At 46.5% G+C, this 25,273-nt stretch overlaps 1 protein-coding gene and 1 pseudogene across 1 annotated transcript in view; both read left to right on the top strand.

Annotated features, from left to right (window-relative positions):
* The first annotated feature begins 4,801 nt into the window (after positions 1-4,801).
* LOC124708303 lies at positions 4,802-8,780 on the top strand (annotated as a pseudogene).
* Positions 8,781-12,240: 3,460 nt separating this feature from the next.
* Positions 12,241-25,273, top strand: part of LOC124708313 (ankyrin repeat and protein kinase domain-containing protein 1-like) — a 40,966-nt gene continuing 27,933 nt past the window's right edge. Inside the window, exon 1 of the mRNA XM_047239991.1 lies at positions 12,241-12,383. Coding sequence (XP_047095947.1) covers positions 12,241-12,383 — 143 coding nt within the window. The remainder of the gene's footprint in view (positions 12,384-25,273) is intronic.

Below are 25,273 nucleotides of genomic sequence, written 5' to 3' on the forward strand. Positions count from 1 at the left end.
TCATAGTTGGGCTGAATATGAAGAAGACGAAAAGTGGGGTCTCTTTGTTAAGAACCGGCGTAGGCATGCGATTGATTAGGTAGCACGCCGTGAGAAACGCCTCATCCCAAAAACGCAAAGGGAGAGAGGAATGAGCAAGCAAAGCAAGACCAGTTTCGACAAGATGACGGTGTTTACGCTCAGCAACGCCATTCTGCTGGGAGGTATGTGGGCAGGACACACGATGAGATATACCAGTGCGCTGAAAGAACTGATGAAGCTTATGATATTCGCCACCCCAGTCAGACTGGACGGCTTTAATTTTGGTGTTGAGAAGAAGCTCGACATGAGCCTGGAAGGCATAAAACACCTGCTCGACATCAGATTTGTGTTTAAGAAGATAAATCCAGCAAAAACGAGAGTAGTCATCAATGAAACTGACATAGTACTTGAAACCACCAGAAGAAGCAACTGCAGGACCCCAAACATCAGAATGAATGAGCTCAAGAGGCATAGTGGAAACACGGTGAGACAAGTTATATGAAAGCTGGTGGCTTTTAGCACGCTGACAAGCATCACAAACTAAAGGAGTACTGGCGGTGATACAAGATAAATCATGGTTCTTAACAATAGTGTGCACTACATAATTCGAAGGATGACCTAAACGCTGATGCCACTGGGATGATGAAGCCCTGGCACCAGAAAAAGCTTGAGGGGATGATGATGAAGACGCGCGTCCAAAGGGAACAGGGTAGAGACCGCCTTGACTTCTACCGTGGAGCAGAATTCTCCGGGTTGCCTTGTCCTTTACACAGAAAAAGTAACGGTGAAACTCAACAAACACATCATTGTCACAGACGAGGCGATAAACAGAAAGGAGATTCTGATGAATGCGTGGAACATGAAGAATGTTGTTTAGTTTTAGACGTGAACCGGCTAAAGAAGAATGACCAATGTGAGCGATAGACAAACCTGCACCGTTGGCCACCTGAACCTGGTCCGTTCCACCGTAGCGTTCCCGCATATGGAGGCGCTCGAAGGTCATTTGTCAGATGGTCCGTTGCCCCAGTGTCCATCATCCAGGGCGGAGAGTTTGTCGATGCAGCGTTGCCGGCACGCTGATTGTTGTTGTTGCCGCGCACGAAATCGGGATTGTAGCGGTTCCGACAATCCGAGGCATCGTGTCCCCAGTAGCCGCAGATCTGGCACTGAGGGCGCTGACGACGACGACCACCGTTCTGGCCACCACGGTTTCCGCCGCCGCCGTTTCCGCCGTTGCCACCATAGTTGGGGCGATAGTTTCCACCACCCTGCTGACCATAGGGCTGACCATAGCCTCCTCCACCGGCGTTGTACCGTCCACCTGCCGGGGTTGTGCCCGCCGTAGTTCGGGCGGCTGCCGCGTGCCTCCACCATAGGCAGGCCGAGGAGGCGGGGTAGCAGGTGCACGCGGATGCCGTGGCGCGCCGCCTTGACCTCCGCGGAGACAGCATTGGCCGACGAAGACCACTCCTCGCCGTCGCCTTGCTGAGACAATTGGAGACCTTCATAGTTCAGCACCATCGAATAGAATTCAATGGCTGTCACCGGCGTGGTTGCTACGTTGAGAGACGCAGCAATCGGATTGAAGGAAGAGCCAAGGCCAGTGAGCATGTAATCGATGATCTCGTCATCGCGGAGAGGGGAGCCAGCGGAGGCCATGGAATCGGCCAAAGCACGCACCTTGTGCATATACTCGCTGGCGGTCATATCTCCCTTCTTCAGCGCCTGTATTTGACGCCGGATGTGCCGCACACCTGCACGGCTTTGAGCAGAGAACATGGCATGGATTGATGACCATACCGCGGCTGCCGTCTTACAGCCTAGAAGCTGACTCGCGATCTCCTCCGACATGGAAGAGAGGAGTACACCCTGGACCTTCTGGTCCTGCGTCCACCACGTTGCATACGCGGGGTTGGCCACCTGCCGGGCGGCATCGCCGGTGCCCTCAGAGATGTTCGCAGCAGGGCCGCGATGGTGCCATCTAGAAAACCATGGAGAGAGGCACCGGAAAGATTGGTGAGGGCGAGGGCACGCCACAGCCCGAAGTTGGTACGGTCGAGGCGGATGCCGATGGGAGCGACCGTGGCGGGAGCGGTGGTGATCGGCTGGCGGAGAGACCATGGGGCCGAGGGGGACGAGCTGCAGGGAAGATTCCATCGGGGAGGCCGACGTCGGGGCAGAACTCGTCGAGGGATGGCGGCGGCTCGGTGGCGGTTTAGGGTTAGGGCTCGGTGGCTCTGATACCACAATAGAAGAATTAGGGTTTGTGGATAGGCAACACGCCTCCACCTCTTCTCATTATATACACGGCAGGGTTACAAGGGTTACAAGAGTACACGTCGCATACGATACAAATACAAGTATGCAAACCGTTTCTTAACACATCCCAATCTCCACATCTCTTACTAGTAGCATATTTTTATCATATCTTCTAAGCATGGGTTTCTCTAGCTCACATGTGGTGGCCAGCGACTCTGATTATTACAGGATGATAATAATAAAGAAGTTTTCCCTATCTCCACATCTCTTACTAAAGAAGTTTTCTAACTAATACATTCAAAAAATAAACTTAAACTAATAAAGTGCACGCATGATTATTGTGTTTTCTTCCCTCTAACCAAACACACCATATTGGTCCCGTGTTGCACCCCGACACCGGACCTAACCCTAACCCTAACCTAAGCCTACGCCAGAAGCCACAGATGGGGTGTGGGGGGAGGGGGTGCCGCTGTTGCCACTGGCCCTTTCCACGATAGCGGTTGTATCAACAATCTAAGGTGAGGGCTAGGGCAACTACGTCCATGTCGCCGAAACAAGGAGGTCGGGGTGGCGGCCATGTGCCTTGTTGTGGGATAGGGGCGCGTTGTCCACTACGAGAAGTTCGGCCTAGGGTCGGCCTGCCGATAACTGTTGGTCTCTTCTTCGTTCACCATCGATCTCTCCCGCCGTGCAGGGACGGAGACAAGGTGGACGAGCAGGGGATATGTCCCCATACGATTGTCACTTCATAAAATTAGGCATGTTAGCTCCTTCTCCATGGTGTTACACACTAATTCATATAAGCTCCTCCCTAAGCTGGCTTGATGGCTCCGTCTCTGGCATCATGGTAGGTGGATGCCCGATGGAGATTATGTATGGTGTCGAACCCTTCCACGCAATAAAGGAGGTAGGGAGGCCCTAGCAGTCCTCTTTTGTGTGACTCGTCATTCTGCTTTTGTCGGTCGTTTCCGATCAAGCCACCGACGAGTTTCGGATTTCTCCATCCACGGTCTTCACGGATTAACAAAGTGCTTATGAACCCATAGACTGGGAAGGGTTCGGTCAGGCACATCCACAAACATCGGCATGTGGGGCTTCAAGGGGTCGTGTTCGAAGCTCCATATTGATCTGGCACCATAAAACATGTCGAAGTTGCGATTTCCATGGTGTTGGCAGAGGTGGGGCTTGTTAAGTCGGCTACAATCGGAAGACCAAGAGGTAACGGCGGAGGAGGGATCCTAGATGCAATTAAGACATTGCTTCATGGGCTTTGCAGCAGCGGCCTCGGTAAGTGGGGTGGCAAAAATTAGGAGACTTTAGTTTTTGGTGGTGCTTTTAGAGAACCAGGTCGTGTTTTCCTAGGTGAAAACTCAAGCTCTGACCTTTATTACTTGTATCTGTCAATATGCTTGTTGAAGGCATTGTTTTGGGAATTCCGACTTCCTCTAGGGTTGAAACCTATGATATTCAATTGGGCGACAATAACACCTTGCATTGTTTTCTTCTTGAATGTGTTGCCTTTTGGAGAGCCTCTCTTGTAGTCTAGGTGTTGTTTCTAGTGGTGGTTAGAGTGTTGCTGCTACAAGTGACTGATCACCGTGGCGAGGTCTTTGTTTCTACTTTTTTATTCCTTTTTTTTATTGTGTGCATCTTTCATATCTTCGGACATCTTGTAAAAGGCCCTAACTAATCAGAGCGAGAGTTGACTACGAAATTGTTCTCACGATATTTGCATTTACAAACCAACAAATTTAATGAATATGAGATTTCATCAACCCATTGAACATCGCGGATGCAGTCAAATTTTATTTGCTTATCTACTTGTACTTCTCAATTTTCATCCAATTAATATGTTTGTTTAAGCTTTTCTACTCCTTTCGTCCCGGTTTATAGGTTCTGCGGGTATCATTAGGTCATTAATTTCACAAATATAATACCAATTATACAAAAAAAATCTAACATTAGGTCATTTATAATAATACATATTTTGTAATATATATCTTGTATTACATTTACCAAATTGATGATCTATAGATACCTGTAGTGTTATGTTAGATTGAGACAAATAATGTGTACATCCACCTACAACATGACAATCAATATTGATTTGAAATGTTGATTTACAAATACTACTACAAGCATTTAAAAATAAGTGTCTTAGCTTTGTTTAGATATGAATACATCTAAACACACCTTAGTTCTAGATACTTTCCGTATCTATAAAAAAATATAATATTTTTTTTTTTGGACGGAAGGAGTACAACTTTGCACTAATTAATCTGGTGAAGCTCTTTAGAGCATACAGGAAGTAACCCAACCAGCTAGTAGCAAACCTGATCGTGGAAAGATGCTTCAAAGTCTATCCAACTACCTGGTAGTCTATACATACTCTACAAATACAAGCGACAGCATCCTAGCCACAGCCCGCAGGGGATAGAAACCGAAGGAGAGAGGGACATAACAAGGAAAAGCCACCAAGCTAGCGACTGAGAGAGGGAGAGGGTGCCAGTCGAGCTGGAGCATGGAGTTCGCCACGGGAGCGATGAGCTCTCTCCTCCCCAAGCTTGGGAAGCTGCTCCTAGAGGAGTACAACCTGAAGGAGAAGGTGAAGCAAGGGATTGGAGATCTCAAGGCCGAGCTCGAGAGCATACAAGCTGTCCTCGTGAAGGTATCCAGCGTGCCCCTGGATCAACTTGACCCACAGGTCAGGATTTGGGCTAACGAGGTCAGGGAGTTGTCATATGCCATCGAGGACAACCTCGACTCCTTTGTGGCACGCGTCGACGGTGTTGAGCCAACCAAGCCCAAGATCAAGCACCTACTGAAGATGGCCCGCAACGAGTGCACCAAGTTCAAGGCGCGCCATGAAATAGCCAATAACATCAAGGACATCGAGAGTCAAGTTAAGAAGATCAAGGAACGATACGATAGATACAAGATTGATGATGTTGTTGTTGCTAATCCTGCAGCAACTACAGTTGACCCGCGTCTCTCGGCTCTATACAACAAGGTGTCCAACCTTGTTGGCACCGATGAGCCAATTGATGAGATAATGAAGGTCTTCTCAGAGGGTGTTGACACGTTCCAGAAAAATCTCAAAATAGTCTCCATTGTTGGATTTGGAGGCTTGGGCAAGACCACCCTTGCGAAAGCATTGTATGACAAGCTTAGCAATACATACCAGTTTAAGGGCTTTGTTCCAGTTGGTCAGAACCAAGGCTCGAAGAAAGTTCTCAGGGACATCCTCTTTGAGCTTGACATAAAGCTGTACAAAACTGCAGCAACAATGGATGAAAGGCAGCTAATCAACCAGTTACAGAAAGTCCTTGCAGGCAAGAGGTATGCACTATATGGCTTTTGTGTTGTGGTGACATGTTATATGCAATATTATGGGCGTGGTTAAAATCGGTTCAGCATATATAATAAAACCTCCGCCACATCGAGGTTCATCATGATCCGATCGATGGTGTTACTAGTAGGTATTGTCACCGACATGGAAACAACCGCTGGTTTCAAACCTAGCTTTTCCTAGCCCTAACTGTGGTATGATCTTCCTGTGTAGCAGACGCCACTTTGGCCAAATCCGTAAGGCCATTATTTGATACTACCGCATATGAAAAAATATATAAAAAACAACACTACGAAAGGAAAATCATATGTGGATATTAGGGCCTATGTGTCACCTCTTTTATTTGAGAGTTTACTATCAATCGGAATTATTGAACGGTTATATGGATTACCATTGAGGTCTACTCTCCCTAGTTTTGTTACTAACTAATGCACATCCATTTATCTAGAATATGTCCATCTGACAAACGATAATTGAGGAACTAAAGTTTGAGAAGTATTTTATACAATATTTTCTGCGATTGTTAATGCCTTTTTTTGTTCCCATGTGTCAGCATGGTTCTTGTTCTAGTGGGTACTACTCCCTCCATTACAATGAATAAGACACCCCTCTTTTCCGCATTTTTTCTTTGACCAAGAATTACTCTAAATATATAAAGGTTGTTGGTATAAAATCAACATAATTTGAAAGTGTTTTTCAATACGAATCCAACGATACCAATTACGTATAATATAATCAATATTTTGTTGCTCAGTATTTTCGATCAAAGTTTATCTTGAAATACGCCGGCGCCTTATTCGTCGGAACGGATGTAGTAGTACATTACAGTCGAAAGTATTGCTAATTAAAGTTTTTTCTTCCTCACGTAAATAGGTACTTTATTGTTATTGATGACATATGGGACATACAGACATGGGAAACCATTAAGTGTGCTTTCATGGATAGTCAGCCAGAGAGTAGAATAATCATAACTACTCGTATTGTTGATGTTGCCACAAGAGCTGGTGGTATCTACCACATGAAACCGCTTTCACGTGATAATTCCAAAATGCTATTCCAGACGAGAACGTGTGGCGGTGAAGGAGTAAGTCAAGATAACCAACCTGATGAAGTGACTAACAAAATTTTGAAGAAATGTGGTGGTGTGCCATTAGCTATCATTACAATAGCTAGTTTGCTTGTTGGTAAACCAAGTGCAGATTGGTCTAAGGTGTATGATGCAATTGGTTTTGGGCATGAAGACAGTGAAGTCATTCAGAACACAAGAAAGAGTATTATCTTTCAGCTATTATGATCTAAGGCCCTACCTAAAGACCTGTTTGCTGTACCTAGGCACTTTATTCAGAAGAATTCATTGATATGGAGGTGGGTTTGTGAGGGTTTTGTACTAGATACAAAAGACATAGGGGCATTCAAGCTGGGAGAGAGCTATTACAATGAACTAGTAAACAAAAACATGATTCATGAGACAACGTTCTTCGAAGAACAAGGTTGTCGTGTTCATGATTTAGTGCTTGATTTGATCTGCACCATGTCAATGGAAGTAAACTTTGTTACAGTGCAAGATACAAGAGTGAATCACATCACACCTTCACCAAACGGACAAAGCAATAGAGTTCATAGGTTGGCTTTCCACGGATCAAGTGTGGAGCGCAGTCCTAGCACGAAAATGGAACATGTGAGGTCACTTAATGCTGTCACATGTGGTGATAGTGGGATGCCCCAGCTTTCGGCCTTTAAAGTATTACGTGTACTAGTTATAGAGGATTGTGGTCCTCTTGAAGGTCGTAGTCTTGAGCATCTTGGGAAGTTAGTTCAGCTCAGGTACCTAGGACTGGTGAAGACGACCCTCAAGCTCCCAGATGGAATAGGACATGATCTGAAGTTTCTTGAGGTATTGGACGTAAGGGGAGGTTTGATAAGTGAGTTGCCGCTGTCTATTGGTGAGCTAAAGAATTTGAGGTGCTTGTGGGCCAGTGAGGGTACAAAGATGACTGGTGAGATAGGGAAACTGACGTGCCTTGAAGAGCTACAACTATATTCAGTGGACAAGTGCCCTAACTTCTTCACTGATTTGGGGAAGCTAAGAAATTTGAGCGTGCTCAAGTTCCATTTCAAGGAAATGGTTCAGACCGCGGTCAAGGCTCTAGTGGAGTCTCTGTGCAACCTGAGCAAGATCCACAGTTTAGTGGCCCGGACTGGTCATGAAAATACGGTCCCCTGTGGTAGCTTGGAATACTTGGCACCCAGCTCAAAGCTCCTGGTGTTGGCCCTATCTTGCATGGTTATACCCACTGTCCCGTCCTGGATCAATTCATCATGTGTTCCGTTCCTCTCGGAGCTGCGGTTGCGTGTGGAGGCGTTAGAAGCTCGGGATTTTCAGACCCTCGGAAGGTTGTCGTCCCTCCTCATCCTGGTTCTTGAGAGCAAGGAGGTTAAGCGCATAGCATATACCTTTGGCAGCGGTGAGTTTCAGAAGCTGGAATGTTTGGTGACCAACATAGAGATCACTCTTGGAGATGGAGCATTGCCAAGGCTTGAACGGCTGTCATGCCGTGTCAGCGCGAGAAGAAAGGGCAACTTGGTGCCCTGGAATAATGGATGTCCTTCACTTGAGAGAGTCGTCTGTTGGCTTGACTGCGCTCACAGCGGCAGCAAGGAAATGCGGGCAGCCAATGAGGTCCTGAGGAAAGTCGGGAGAACCCATCCCAACGCTAAGGATGTGAGCGTCAGTGTATACAGAGAGAACTACGACAGGGACGCAGCTAAACTCATTGATGCACTTGGGTCGATCCTACATACTCTGGACAAGTCTGATGGTGGGGAGGGCATTACTGCAGATCAACCTCGAGATCGATATATGCCGCATGATTAAATCACTCGAGACTTTGTTACTTGACGCTGCTGAGCCTCGAGTCGGGGAGTATGGCGAACAAGAGCTACGAGGCATTGTCACCAAGCTGAAAAGCCGGTTACATGATCATGCAGTTGCCCACCAGGAAGAGGTAAGTAAACATGCTACTCCAATATCCTATCGATCGGCCGCTATATAATTATAGGAATCATTATATGTCTAATTAACCTCCAGGCAGACAATGATGTTGCCACAAGCAGTGGGGGTCATGAGGAAGGGGCGGCGAGCCAACCTTGAATCGCAGGATTTCTCTTACTGCAGCCATGCCACCATCAAAAGGCGGTACATTACGCGCCTCTGTCTTTCTTTTCTATGTACATACATGTGCACATATAGATCCGCTTCTTTATATTTGCATCAGGTGGAATGCCATTCAGCTACTATTCTTATTTTGAGAAATACCCACTTAACTAACCTCTGACCAATTTTCTAAGCAACTCCCAATTTACTATTCCATGTTTGCAGACAAAAATTTTTTTGGGTGATTTCGAATTTGACAAATTGGAGAATTTTTTTGGTGTGTAATAACTCTACTTTGTATCAGTTAGCTTTTTAATACCAAACCACCTTCTTTATGGTTACAGGCCTGATAAGACATTGAATACATCTACGACCTTGGCATCACCACTTGGAAGACCAATTGATGATTCAGAATTCGTAGAGCTTAATTCGGCCATTGGTGCCAAAGAAAGATGGTGTCTCCTTGACTATTAGATTAGATTGTAAGAGAAAAAATTCCAAAAAAAAATGGAGTGGCATGTTGAGAAAAACAAGAAAAACAGAAATCAAAAGAGAAAAATTGCTTTAGCATTAGAATGGATTTTTTTTTGTTTCAATTTAAAAAAAACGCAAAAAAAGAAACATCTATTTGTATTGTGTTGTTAGATTCATTTTATATCTGAAAATGGTTTCTATGTAGCAACAAAACTCTAAAATGAGAAAAAAAATATGTTTGTACCTTGTTTCTCTTAACTATCTGATAAATGCAACAAAAAATGGAAAAAAAAGTTCAAAAAAATGAGTACTATTGTGTTTTGTGCATTTGTTATTTTCCTGTTTTTTCGGTAGGGTAGGTAGGGAACTCCGCCTATGCCATTATAAGGTAACAGTTATAATTGCGTAGCCGGTCTCAAGCCCGGGAAAAGGAGGAGAGACTACCTATGGGCTCATAGAGGGTAATATATATGTTGCCTTGATTCAGAGGATAATTAAAATATCAGAAAAATTTAAGAAACTATTGCTCTATTGGCTTCTGAAGAAAGATGTTTGTTTTTGTTTTTAGATGATGGAATAACTATGTGTTCTATTGAAAGCCCCATGTTCAAGCCCAAAGAATCTCCATGAGTACTGCTACTCGATCTATGTTCGAATCGGTACTCATACTGAAGCTTTTACTGTTAGCTCTAATCTTGATTTTATATCTGCATATTAGTTTGCTTTTGTTCTGCATTAGTTCATTGGATCTAGGACATTATCTACTTGGTGAAGCTTCAGATGTGTGCACAAAGTAGGCGAGATGCCAGGCTGCTGCCGAGCGAATGCAGCGTGTATGGTGTGATTCTAGTGTTGTGTGATATAGGAAAATCGTGAGAAACGGCAAGGCGCAAGAAAGGCTGAAGCCAATGTCCTATGCATAGTTACCAGAATTCCGGGTCGTCCGGTTCGAGGTAGGAGATCGAGGGTCGAGGATCGGCATCTCAGCGAACAGGGATCGATGAGGGGTATAATTTGGGTCGGGGATCGCAATCCACCTTGTTCTGGATCGAAGTAGAGACGAACAAGCTGAGAATTGTATCTGCGGTGCTTAGGAAAGAAGAGACGAAGAGGCCCGGAATAAAGCGTATTAATTCGCCCAGATATGACAGCCTAGAATTACCCTTTTAAATTTATCTTTACAAAGCAGTTTCCATACTTTAGGTTCTGATTTGGAAGACATCAACGAGCAAACGAGATCGTGATCCCGCGCCAAACCATATCGTTCCGCTCGACGTTCCCGACCCCGTTCCGGATCGATCAATCCTGGGTCGTGGAACGTGGCACCGACCCCAAACCTGCCTATGGTCCTATGCGAGTGTCACCCGAGAGAATATCTGAGTTGGTTTGCATGCACAAGTTTGTTAGATACATGTGTAGGTGGCCATGGCCTGATTGGTTGCTCAGCGCTCACAATCCTATTTCTTGTTTCCAGCAGGCTAAAAAATGGTCGCTCGATACGCTGACATGTCTCAAAATCTTGCACCGCACGTTTCTCAAAGCAGCATTTTCGTTGCAAGCGGAGGAACACTCGATTCCACCGTTTTCCGCAAGCCAAGATTTGGACGGCCAAAAAGGGAAAACGTTGTGCCCTGCCCGTGCAAGATCGGAGATGGCGGGAGCACGCGTGGAGCCACGAAAAGCCGATAGGAGAAATTTCGTCACCTCTCCCTGAATTGAGCCGCTTTTATCACCTCACAGCTCACCGCCCAATATCTCGTCTCCATTTCCCCCTATTTGAGCTCTGCGAGCCGGCGCGGAAGTTCACCAACGGCCAGGTAAAAGGCTGCGACTACCCCGGTAGGAGCTGCACGCCGGCGGCAAGCGGGCTACTGCATCTTCTCCAACCTCGTCAACCGGTTTTTCTCTGATGCGGTGAGTCTCGTAACCCTTGCTCCATACCATCTTTGAGCATGACATAGATCGGAGTAGTTGATTTGGTAGATTTGAGCCAGATTGTAGGCAGTACATAGTAATCTTTACTCAATCTTGCTTTCTACATGTACATTATGCTCTCTGCTGGTGTGATTTCTTCTCGTGTAGCTATTGATGTATGCTTGAAGGTAGCTATTCCATCTGTTGTTTCACTATTTTATATGTAGATCTGGACGAAATAAACCTCTTGTTTGTCATATTAGTACACATTCGTGTTAGATCTAGTCGCAACATTGCCAATGTACATGGTTGTGATCTAAATTTACATTTTAGCTTATAACTATGAACTGTATTAACGTTGTACCTCCACTGATTGATGGCTTTTTAAATGATCACTACCTAGGTGTACACCCGCGACGAGCCTAGGATAGTATTTCCTTAGATCCTGAAACCCAGCTAGCACTCACGTGCCCTCCATGTGTTCGCTGCGTGTTGATGAACAACACCTGGCGGATGAAACCTTGAACACCAAGCAGAAGGCGAGCAAGGTTGATAAAGCACGCACCACTGGGGGGCATAAGTTGGGCAAGTACACTATGAAGGGGCCACCTTAACCCTCCGTGTTTGTCCTGAACCAGATGTGTGCCATCATCATGAGTGGCATCAAGACTGAGAAGGGGTTTAAGGAGGTGCATCTGAATGATCGTGCGAAGAAGATCTTTGAGTACTGCCAGCAAGAGGTGTCTTCAAAGCAGGTGTACAACCACCTACGTAACTGCAGATCTAGGTGGATCCATATCAACAAGCTGAGAGACCTCAGCGGCGCTGGATGGGATGAGGACACTTACACCATCCTCCTAGATGACGACCACTACATAGGCCATGTTTCGGTACTAGCCTCTCACTTGCACACTAATTCACTTGCACAATTATAACATGTTTCTAACCAGCTCTTTGTCCCCATGTATTAGGCTTACTCAAAGGACGCTGAGTTCCTCAACGAGCCAATTACAATTACTCACATATGGAGCAAATCTTTGCCTTTGGCCTAGCCACCGGCAAGTATGCCATGAATTCTAGTGAGCCTGTGGGAAAACCTGGAGTAGAGGACCATGACACTCCGGACTCTGATACGGTTGTGCTTGACCACGTCGACCATCCTGGCTCTCCTGGTGTTGGCGCTAGCGCTGCTCCTGGTGCTGACAAGAAGAGGTATGTCTTCGCTGAGGAGGACGATGAGGCTACTATGAAATATTTACTCATGGGTGGGGCAAGCTCTTCTATTATGGTTCATGGTTTCTCTTGCCTATATGGTTCTTCTGGGGGGGAGAGATCGAGCTTCAAAAAAAGTGAATTATCTTATCAATACATAAATGTATAACTCCCCAGGAATTTCAATTGCGCTTACATCCATCACTGTAGTACTTGGGTTCAAGATTTCCTCAACCCCTTTTCATCAATATACTACTGACGTCTACGAAGGAGTGTGGTTCGTTCGACAAATTCCTATCTCTATATTTATCTCTGAGGTTTATCAAAAGTTTATTGTGATCTTTTTGTTCAAATAACAATTAAGGTGAAGCAGGGTCTGGAATAACAAATCTCTTTATGATAAATAGATCCATTTTCAAGTTCGTTATTACGAGTAGTTCCTACAAAGAATTAGACTAATGATGTATAGAATGCTTGAATTATTGATGTAGATGCTACATAGGAGCCAGCCCCATACGTTGACAAAAGGATCACCCTAAGATGATCATCTCATGGCTATTAGGAATGAATCAAATCAGACTTCCTTCCTAGACGTCAGGAGTCCATTGATGAAAATGGGATGGGGAAAGGTGAAACCTAAGTCCTACAGTGATGGATATAAGCGCAATTTAAATTCCTGGGGAGTTATACACATGTGTATTGATAAGATCATTCACAATTTCTTGAAGCTCAATCTCTCCATTGATTATTCCATCTCATTTAAGTTGCGTACTGTCCCCTTGTAAGTTATTTTTTCATGCCTATTCCATGAACCATTAAGTTTCTTTCCCACCTTAGTTAGTTGGTTAATAGCTCTAGATTGTTGCCTATTTTAATGCTAAATAGGGTAGCCTGGTTTTTACATCCCCACTTATCCATGACATTTTTAGTTGGAGTTGCTCATATATTTCCATTTGTTGAGTTTAAGTTTTCTGCTTTTTCATCCATTCCAGGGGTTGCCACATGTCGAAGATGACTAAACGTAACCTGTGTTTACCCCATGAAGCCTGTGGTGGGCACAAGTGTATTTATGGGTATTTAAGTGAATACCCAATATTTTTGGCCAAAAACGTCACATATAGTATTCAGCCAGCAGCTGAACCAATCTAGTGGCCTCGTGGCCCATAACATCTCCACTGAACTATCCATGCCTACAGCAGCAGCAGTAGATTGCTTCCGTGTTGATCTCGTGGGGTCTCTAGCAGTCCAGCAGTCCAGCTCCAAAGCTTGTTTCAGCGACGCAACGAGGCCAAGGCTGCTATTGATTTTTTTTCCTGAATTTAAATACCCATTGTATATATCCTGTGCCCGTCCATGATCATGGAGCTACATGGAAGACCACGCCACTAAGTGCACGAACTGTCAGCAGGTATTCTGCAGGAGGACGCAAACCCGTACTTCTTTTCTCTCATATCCTTATTTTTACATAAGTTACTCTTAGTGTAACTCCCTATTTCTTTTTGTCATATTATGAAAAATGTGCATGCACTAATTGCAAACACTGGACTCTGTTGGTGCGAGCGTGCACATGTGTGCATATCTGCACCCATAACAAAACCAAATGCGAGTACTATTTTAGCTCATAATTGCAGCAGATACGCCTACAGTCACACGACACACCAATGAAGCAACAAAACTGCCATGAGTGAGGAAGAAGGTTTATTTTCGCTTATTTTCTCTCCTTCCTTTACATGTGTTATCCATGTGCATAATATGAGCCATTTTTTTCCCGCTAGGTGTTTTGATTGAGTTGTTGTTGCGCTTAAGTCTGTTGAGTCTGCAATAAAAGTTGGCTGTGGGATCAGTTTTCTCGCATACTCAAGTTACTTTTCGCCATGGTGGGGTCAGTAGATAATTTTATGCCTTTTTTCAAAACAAGTTGGTTGCAAAATAAACAAAGTTGCAGCACCCATAATACTGAGTTGCTCCTGGTTCAGATTTTGAACATAATACCGGGATTAGGGGTATTCGGTACATGTTTGTGCTCTTGCAAAACCAGGTAGTTGTAAAAAAACCTACAATCTAGAGATAAAGTTGTAGCTCATGAATTGTTGTTGAGCTCCTGCAGTTTTAATGGGGGCTTTCTTTGCAGCCTAGTTGCTGCTTAGAGGATTTATGAAAAAGTTTGAATCTTCCATGGTGAATCTAGAGGCGTGGAAGAAGGAAGAAAGACGCAACCCTAGGGACCTTGAGATAGTCAGATTTTGCGCGCCAGCCAAGGGTTGCCCCGCACATGGGGATGGGGTTGGTGTTGGCGGGGTTGGTTTCTTTTGGGTTTCTTGATTCACGCGACACATCTGTATAATGTACTTCTACTTTCCGTGCACAGGCCACACGGAGGCTCCTATATACCGCTTTTAGCGGTGCTAAAGAATGTGTCGCACGAAACAAAGGTGTCATGGGCCGCAGCCCACCTCCAACTCCTTCTTCCTCTGCCATGGCCTGATGTCTACGCACGCTTCTATTCCTGTAGACAGTGGTTCGTAGAACAACAACAAGTTTCCCTTAAGTGAATCACCCAAGGTTTATCGAACTCAGGGAGGTAGAGGTCAAAGATATCCCTCTCAAGCAACCCTGCAATTAAGATACAAGAAGTCTCTTGTGTTCCCAACACACCTAATACACTTGTCAGATGTATAGGTGCACTAGTTCGGCGAAGAGATAGTGAAATACAAGTAATATGGTTGATTATAAGTAGTAATTGCAATCTGAAATAAAAATGGCAGCAAGCGAACATGTAGCAGAACTTGTTGGAAATGGTGTTTCAATGCTTAGAAACAAGGCCTAGGGATCATACTTTCACTAGTGGACACTCTCAACAATGATCACATAATTGAATAAATAAATGCTACTCTCAAACACTCTCTTGTTGGATAACAAACACCATTCATTGTGTAGGGCTGCAAAAGCACACCTCAAGCCGGAGTAAACAAGCTCCACAACGTCATAAAGGAATCACACACGATGCGCACACTCGTCACCATCACACCGTGGAGAGTGACTCCGGAGTTCATATTAAAGTAACCTCTAGAGTGCATAATAGACAAGAGTAACATCTACATATTCAACTAGATTACAAAGCTCATGATCACATAAAGATCACACCATGGGAGAGAGAGATGAACCACATAGCTACCGGTAGAGCCCTCAGCCTCGGGGAGAATTACTCCCTCCTCATCATGGGAGACAAGCAACAACGATGAAGATGGCGATGGAGTCGATGGAGATGGCTCCGGGGCAATCCCCGTCCCGGCAGGGTGCCGAAACAGAGACTTCTGTCCCCCCGAATTAGGGTTTTTGGTGGCGGCGGAGCTACGGAACTCTTCTGGAGAAATCGTCGATCTCTTTAGGGTTTTCAGGGCAGGAGCTTAATATAGGCGAAAGGGCGGCGCGAGGGGGTGCCCGAGGGGCCCACCCCATAGGGCGGCGCCGCCCTCCTCCTGGCCGCGCTAGTGGATGGGGAGGAGGCCGTTGGCCTCCTCTGGCCTGGCCCTTCTGGCTCCGTGGGTCTTCTGGCGAAATAGAATTTATGTAATTTTTCTGGATTTTTCCGAGCACTTTGGTTTTTGGCCTTTTCTGCAATAAACAGACATAATAAACGAGAACCGACACTCGTGGCATCTTGTTAATAGGTTAGTCCAATAAATGCCATAATATGATATAAAGTGCATATAAAAAATGTAGCTATTGGCATAAAACTAGCATGGAACATAAGAAATTATAGATACGTTGGAGACGTATCAAGCATCCCCAAGCTTAGTTCTACTCGTCCTCGAGTAGGTAAACGATAACAAGAATAATTTCTGAAGTGACATGCTACCAACATAATCTTGATCAATACTATTGTAAAGCATATGAGATGAATGATGTGACTCAAAGCAATGGTCTATAGTTTGCTAACAAATAGGTAATGACTAAACAACTGAATCATATAGCAAAAACTTTTCATGAATAGTACTTTCAAGACAAGCATCAAAAAGTCTTGCATAAGATTTAACTCATAAAGCAATAGATTCTTAATAAAAGGTTTTGAAGCAACACAAAGGAAGATTTAAGTTTCAGCAATTGCTTTCAACTTTTAACATGTATATCTCATGGATAATTGTCAACACAAAGTAATATGATGAGTGCAATAAGCAATCACATAAGAAATGATGCACACAAAGTTGACACAAGTGTTTGCTTCTAAGATAGAAAGAAGTAGGTAAACTGACTCAACATAAAGTAAAAGATAGGCCCTTCGCAGAGGGGAGCATGGATTAAATCATGTGCTAGAGCTTTTTAAGTTTTTCAAATCATATAGAGAGCATAAAAATAAAGTTTTGAGAGGTGTTTGTTGTTGTCAACGAATGGTAGTGGGAACTCTAACCCCCTTGTCAAACAGACTTTCAAAGAGCGGCTCCCATGAAGGACGTTATCTCTACCAGCAAGGTAGATCATCCCTCTTCTCTTTTATTTACACATGTATTTTAGTTTTATTTATAGATGACACTCCTCCCAACCTTTTGCTTTCACAAGTCATGGCTAACCGAATCCTCGGGTGCCTTCCAACATTTCACATACCATGGAGGAGTGTCTATTGCAAAATTAAGTTGCTTACTGATAAATCAGGGCAAAACATGTGAAGAGAATTATTAATGAAAGTTAATTAATTGGGGCTGGGCACCCTGTTGCCGGCTCTTTTTGCAAAATTATTGGATAAGCGGATGTATATGCCACTAGTCCATTGGTGAAAGTCTGCCCAACAAGATTGAAAGATAAAACACCACATACTTCCTCATGAGCTATAAAACATTGACACAAATAAGGAGTAATAAAGTTTTGAATTGTTTAAAGGTAGCACATGAAGTATTTACTTGGAATGGCGAGAAAAATACCACATAGTAGGTAGTTATGGTGGACACAAATGGCATAGGTTTTGGCTCCAGGTTTTGGATGCACGAGAAGCATTCCCTCTCGGTACAAGGCTTTGGCTAGCAAGGTTGTTTGAAGCAAACACAAGTATAAACCGGTACAACAAAACTTACATAAGAACATATTGCAAGCATTATAAGACTCTACACTTGTCTTCCTTGTTGCTCAAACACTTTTACCGAGAAAATATCTAGACCTTAGAGAGACCAATCATGCAAACCAAATTTCAATCAAGCTCTACGGTAGTTCTCCACTAATAGGTTTAAACTACATGATGCAAGAGCTTAAACATGATCTACTTGAGAGCTCAAAACAATTGCCAAGTGAATGTACTAGGACGTCGCCTAGAGGGGGGTGAATAGGCGGTGTATAAAAACTTCTACTTGAGAGCTAAACTAGGCGGAATAAAACTACACATGTGTTTACTAGTTTAGCTCAAAGCCTATCAACAAGGGGTTTGCCTAAGAGCACCAACAACCTATGCTAGTATGATGAGCAACAAGGTGATAACAAGCTAGGTATAGCACATCAAGCAAGGTAGATATAACAAGGCAAAGCGCATAGGTAAAGGAGCTCGGGTTGAGAAGTAACCGGTGCACGAGGAGATGATGATGTATCCCGAAGTTCACACCCAAGGGTGCTACGTCTCCGTCTGAAGCGGTGTGGAGGCACAAGGCACTCCAATGAGCCACTAGGGCCACCGTATCTCCTCGAGCCTTTCCACCAAGGGGAAATCCTCGATCCACTAAGGGACCCTTGAGGGTGGTCACCGAACCCGTACAAGCTTGGGCAAAACCCCAAGTATCAAGCTTGAGGCAACTCCACAACACGGAGACTCTCAAGTACAAGGCCACAAGAGGCTACAACACGCCACACCGGCAACAAACCACCAAGACACCAACGCGCCACAACCGGCTCCAAAACCACAAAGGGTACCACACTCCACAAAGGCAACAACGCCACAAAGGCTACAACGCCACAAAGACGACAAGGCCACAAAGGCTACAAGGTCACAAAGGCTAGAACACCACAAAGGCAACAAGGCCACTAAGGCTACAACACCACTAAGGTCAACATGCCCTCTACGAGATCGAAATCCCAGAGAGAACCCAAACCGATGCACCTAATGCAATGGCTAAGAACACCACTAAGATGCCCAAGTTCTTCTCTCCCAAATTCCAACAAAGCTACAAAAACTATTGGGGGAATAAGGGAGGAAGAACAAATATGTGGAGAAACACCAAATAACTCCAAGACCTAGATCTAGCAAGATCCCCTCACTTGGAGAGGGATTCAATTGGTGAAGCTCTAGATCTAGATCTCCTCTCTCCTTTCCCCCAAAAATATGCAAGAAATAGTGGGGGGATCAAGAGGAGGAAGAAACAACTCAAGGTCAACAATGGAGGAGAGAGAATGGAGGGGAAGAAGTGGTTGGGTCGGAGGTGGAAGAGAGGTATATATAGGGGGCCCAGAAATATGACTGTTGGGGCTGAAAAACGGTCAGATCCGCACCCAAAGCGGTACTACCGCTTGTCGAAGCGGTACTACCGCTCGCGCGCGAACTGCGCAGAAAACAGCTGAAAAACGGGCCAAACCGGTAGTACCGCTGCGCGGAGCGGTACTACCGCTTGTGTTCTGATCTGAGAAAAACAGAAGAGAGAGAGGGAGAAAAAGCAGCGCAGCATGCGGTGGTGCGGCGGCACGCAAAGCAGAGTAGAGTAGGCAGCACCAGCAGCGGTGCATGCAGCATGCGGCGAGCGGGAGCAGCGCGTGGGGCCGGACGGAGCCTCTCCCGCGCGGGGGGAATCCCCAGGTCGTACGGGCGCGGGCGGGAGCGGCCCGATCGACGAGGCGGTCAACGCCTGGAGCGGGCGATTTACACAGAAATAACCCTTTTGTGAAACTATAGCACAGACTGACCTCTCGGGCAAACTATTTCACCCATCTAACCCTTTTGTGTGGCGCCCCTCCCATGGGCGCCACACATGCCCAAGTGGCGCCCGTGCCGCTGGCGCCACACACCCATCCCATGTGGCGCCGTCGACGTTGAGGTGTGCTACCCATCCGACGTGGCAGGATGTGTGGCGCCGCTCTCGCCGGCGCCACACTTTGAAAGTGTGGCAAAAGTGTGGCGCCCGAGGCATCGGCGCCACACATCCACTTATGTTTGCACAAACATACTGTAAGACATTTCTCCATGGACTTAGCCGTTTTGGCGACCCTGTTTGTGTGGCGCCGACGCCATGTGCGCCACACCTCACTATGTGGCGCCCGTGGCAAGGGCGCCACACATGCACTTATGTTTGCACACAACATACTGTAAGACATTTCTCTAGGGACTTAGCAGTTTTGGCGACCCTGTTTGTGTGGCGCCGACGCCATGGGCGCCACACCTCACTATGAGGCGCCCGTGGCAAGGGCGCCACACATGCACTTATGTTTGCACAAAACATACTGTAAGACATTTCTCTAGGGACTTAGCCGTTTTGGCGACCCTGTTTGTGTGGCGCCGACGCCATGGGCGCCACACCTCACCATGTGGCGCCGATGGCACGGGCGCCACACAAAGAGGCTCGCCAAAACGGCTAAGGACTAATCGTCCGGAGCCCCTGGATGTTTTCGACCTAAAAGTTGATATAAGTTGACGTGTGTGGCGCCGATGCCATGGGCGCCACACAGTGCAGTGTGGCGCCAGTGGGAAGGGCGCCACACATTGACTTGTGTTAAAACCATGAAAAATCCTACCATATTCCAACAGTTTTGAATACAACATTGCACAGAATATGTACGACACAGCATAATGGTTGAAATAACAAATAAGGTTCGACGACATCAAGGTTCCAATTACAATAAAGTTCAACGACAGGAAGGTTCGAGAAGATCAAGTTTCACACAACATCATGGTTCGACAACATAAAGGTTTGACAACAAGAACATAGCCAAAGGGACATCACTGGGTGGCAAAGGCTCCCTCCCCCCTCGTCTTCTTCTTCTTAGATTCTTCCGCCAGTTCTTCCTTCTCCCTTATGTCCCGAGCCAACTGAACCACGGAGTCGAAGAAATGGTAGCGCTCCTCCGTCTTTGAAGCTTCCGCTTGAGCTCTTTCCTCCTTGATGCGCTCAGCCTCCTTAGCCACCTCCTCTAGGTGCATCCTATTGGCCCTCTCCCTCGCTATTTGAGCAAGTTGCCAGTTCTTCTGCTCCATAGACGGTCCCGTTCGGCCTTGAGCTTGTCGTTCCTCTTCTTCTCGCGCCATAGGTATTCTTGATACTCCCTTTGCATACGGTCATCTTCCGCCTTCTTCGCCGCTATCTCCTCCTGTCTCTTCCTCTCAAGTTCTTCCTTCTCCCTCTTCCGCACCGTCCTCAAAGCCTCCACCCAAACCGACTCCTCCTTCTCATTGCCCTCCCACGCCCCCTTCCCCTTGTTGGGTTGAGTTGCCATACCTGAAAACAAAATTGAGAAAACCAAAGTTAGTCACGGAATAGGAAAATATATAGTACAATGCAATTAGTAACTTGGAGACACATACGGATAAGGGCCCGCTAGGTATCCTAGCATACTAGTACCCCGACGGCCACCATGCCGACCTCTACTAAACCCTACATGAATCCTTGGTTGCCTTGGAGCTTGTCGCCATTGTGGTTGATGCCTTGGGGCTTGTTGCCTTGGAGCTTGTTGCCGTGGGGCTTGTTGCGTTGTAGCTTGTTGCCGAGGGGCTTGTTGCCTTGGAGCTTGTTGCCGTGGGGCTTGTTGGCTTGGAGCTTGTTGGCTTGGAGCTTGTTGGCTTGGTCTTTGTTGGCTTGGGGTTTGTTGGCTTGGGGTTTGTTGGCTTGGAGCTTGTTGGCGTGGTCTTTGTTGGCTTGTGGTTTGTTGGCTTGGAGGTTGATTTGAAGCTTGTTGGCTACTTGATGCTTGACTTGTGGTAGCATCATTGCCCTTTGATTTTTTGCCGGATGTACACTTCCTTTTATTGTGGCCCTTACTATTGCATGATCCACAATTAGTTGGCTCGCGAGCCTCTTGGAATAACTTGTTTCCCGAATGACCCCATCTATCCATATCTCTGTGATACCTCTTTGTCTTTATTCTTCCACGTTTCACAACCTTCCATTCCGGATCTGGCCAAACTTGCACTCCATGATACTCCGGCCATTGTGATTGATCCAAGTAAGGAGAAAACCTTGGAGCCCATGTCCTCTTTGTGGCTTCGATTGAGAACTCGGACTCCCGAACGGTTAGCGGGTTATTGTAGTCGACACGTCTGGTGCGTGCCGCTGTTAGCAAGTGGGAACAAGCCAAATGAAGCAAAGAGGGCCTCCTACATGTGCATTCACATGTCTTTAGGGACACACGGAAAGCCCGGCCTCCGTGTTGGACACCACCTTGTTTGGTGCCTCCCGGCTCATTCACTTGGTAAACCCAGTCAACATTGTCATAACATGTAGCCGTTTGGGAGTCCGCCTTCCTCGCCTGAAATTCCATGAACTCTTCAACCTTCGTTGGGAACTCGCAATTCCTAGCAATTTGCTTCTCCGTTTCATCGGTGTAGTTCTGGAAATAGACATTCAACTTCTCGAATGTGTATTGAATGATTGCCGTCACGGGCAATGCACGGACACCCTTCAACACATTGTTGAAGCACTTGGCCATGTTGCTTGTCATTTGGCCATATCTCCTCCCATCCTCATCATAAGCTCTTGCCCACTTTGAGTTAAATATGAGGTGTCTATGAAGAAACTCTTGACCACCCGCGTTGAGGTCTTTGTGCTTCAGCAAGCCGTTGTATAGGTTTGCGAAGCGGCGCCGAAGTAAGCGAGGCAACAATCTTGAAGAAGGTCAGACAACTCTTTGCTCGTGCATGCACGGTAGAAGTTTGCACAAAAATGCCTCATGCACCATCGGTGATGCAAGGGAGCATGCCCGGGAATTGCAAGCTCCACCGCATTGATAATTCCTTGATGACGATCGGAGATGACACACACTTCCTTTGAGGGTGGTATGACCCTCGTCCTCAATATATGGAAAAACCATTGCCAGTTATCATTGTTCTCAATCTCTACCAATGCAAAAGCCAGTGGTACTAAACGGTTGCTCGCATCATTTGCTATTGCCACCAATAGTGTGCCCTTGTACTGCCCGGTCAAGAAGGTACCATCCACGGCTATGACGGGCCTACAATGTTCGAATGCCCTCGTGCATTGCTCGAATGACCAAAATGCACGGTGAAATACCCTCACTCTTTTACCGTCATGCAATGTCATTTTGGTTGCGGAAGGCTCCACCACATGCACCATGCCCGGGTTAGTTGCGGCCATCGCTAACAACAACCTAGGGACTCGGTTGTATGCTTCCTCCCAATCACCGTACAACATCTTGAATGCGGCTTGTTTGGCCTTCCATGCCTTCCCGTACTTGACGTCGTAGGCAAACCGATATTTGACCGTATCTTGCACGGACTTAATGCTCATGGTAGGAAGTGATGATATCTCGGTCGAGAGCTTGTATGCAATGAAATCGGATGTGAGTTGACGGTGGTTCGGCTGCGCATCCTTGCCATCAAGCTTCGGCCCCCGGCACATGTGAGTGGCTACACAACTTGTTATGTGCCAAGAGGGCCCTTTTTTGAAAGGTCTTGCACGGACAACCCATGGGCACCTTTTATCCACACATTTTAGCGTGTACCGCTTCTTCAAGTCCGAGTGAACAACGAGGTAAGGGCGATGATGCTTAATGGAGAACTCCTTCAACCATATCTTCAATTCCAAGAAGGTATCAAACGTGAGCCCTTTAGAGATCATAGCCGCCCTACCATCCACATCTCTCTTGGATATTGGCCTAGCTCCAAGAAGTAAACTTTTGCCACCATCAACCACGGCTCCATCCGCAAGACTAACATCACGGAACAATGGTACCCGGATATCCCGTCCGGTTACCTTCTTGAAGATCTCGGCTCTTTCGGCTTCCTTAGCCGTCAAGCCATCCTCGTCAACCTCCTCTTCGGGTCCATCATCATCCGAGTCCGACGTATAGCATCGGGAATAAGGAATGGAGTGGTCCATCTCCTCTTGCGTCAAATATTTATCCAAATCACCGACATTGTTGTCATTCATCTCGAAACCATCATCACCATCGTCATGCTCGTCATACTCATTATCCAACGGAGGTTGTTGGGCAATGGGAGATTGGACAATGGGAGATTGGGTGGCTTCTTCTTGGCTCATGTGTGGTGGACTCCTCTCTCAAACGGGGGAGGAGGGCCGGTTAAGGTCAAGCTCGATACGAGCATCAACCGTCTTGGTTGCAAACAACTCCAAAGCCTTATCTTGTGACCCGGCCACCGTCTCCTTGTAAACGGACCAACGTTGCTCGGAATTGATACGCATTGTCTTCCAACGGGTGTGCATTCCAAACCCCACATTATGTCTTCCCTCTAGCTCAACACCATCATTTGGCTCATTCCAATTCAACTCAACCCTCACTTGTGCTACCACCTCCGCAAAGCTAGGGCTAAGGTCAAACACCAAGTCAACCTCTTCCGGGTCCGGCTCTATGTTTCCCTTCAAGAAAGCATCCTTGTCCACATGATGAACATCAACAATTCTTTCCATCCCCTAGCATAATGGGAACAACACATACACACATGTGTTCATTAGTTACCATAATCAACATAATCTACCCATACAAACTAGCACACTACCATTTCTCCTACTTCAACAACCCTAACATCCAACCAAATCCATCTCCACCCTCAAATCAACCAAATCCACATCTAGGGTTTCACATGTAGATTCAACCAAATACACAAAATCAATGGATGAAAAGAGGGGGAACGGAGGAGATTACCTCAAGGAACGGGTTGGGAACGATCTCCACGGGCAGATCTGACGAAATCCAAGAGATTTGAGTAGGGATTTGAGGGGGGGAGAGAGAGAACCGGGCGCCTTCTTGAGAGGAAGAAGAAACAGAGAGAGGAAATGGCTGGGTCGGGCTGGGGTGGGCTCGCGCGGCCACACATAAGTGGATGTGTGGCGCCGATGCCACGGGCGCCACACTTTCAAAGTGTGGCGCCGGCGAGAGCGGCGCCACACATCCTGCCACGTGGGATGGGTAGCACACCTCAGCGTCGACGGCGCCACGTGGGATGGGTGTGTGGCGCCAGCAGCACGGGCGCCACTTGGGCATGTGTGGCGCCCATGGGAGGGGCGCCACGCAAAAGGGTTAGATGGGTGAAATATTTTGCCCGGGAGGTCAGTCTGTGCTATAGTTTCACAAAAGGGTTATTTCTGTGTAAATCGCCCCTGGAGCGAGCAACGCGGGAGCGAGCGCATGCGGCGGCTTGGTGCGGGAGCGGGGCTGGGCTGAGGTGCGGCGCGCGGTGGTGGGCCGGCGGGGGCAGCAGCGGCCCAAGGAGAGAGAGGTGCAGCTGGGAGAGGATGGTGGCCGGGCTGGGAAAAGAAACAGGAAAAGAAAAATAATGGGCCGGTAGTACCGGGCCCGGTACCGGCCTGGTACTGTAATTGGGTTACGGTACTACCGGGCCGGTACCGGCCTGGTACCGCTTCAAGTCCAGTAAGTAAAAACGCGCGTGCGGTACTTTGGCCGGTACCGCCCGCGGTAATACCGCCCGGCCCAATAAAAATTATTTTCGTTTTCTTTTTCTCTGCAACACGGAAAATGCAATAACTCTAGCTAGGAAACTCCGATTGAGGTGAAACCAATTTTGTTGGAAAGAGGGCGACAAGAGCTACCTTCTCACATGATGAAATCATGGAAAAGAGAGTGATGATTTTCTCATGGTCATAGAGGTGTAACCTCTCAATATGGTATATCGGGAAAATCATCACCCTCGCACATGCAACATGCGATGCATCCGGAATCCGTTTCCGATGAGCTAGAGCTTGTCATGAGAATGAACACAAGCTATAACTCATCTC

The sequence above is a fragment of the Lolium rigidum genome, chromosome 1, assembly GCF_022539505.1.
Source record: "Lolium rigidum isolate FL_2022 chromosome 1, APGP_CSIRO_Lrig_0.1, whole genome shotgun sequence".
NCBI classification, from domain to species: domain Eukaryota; kingdom Viridiplantae; phylum Streptophyta; class Magnoliopsida; order Poales; family Poaceae; genus Lolium; species Lolium rigidum.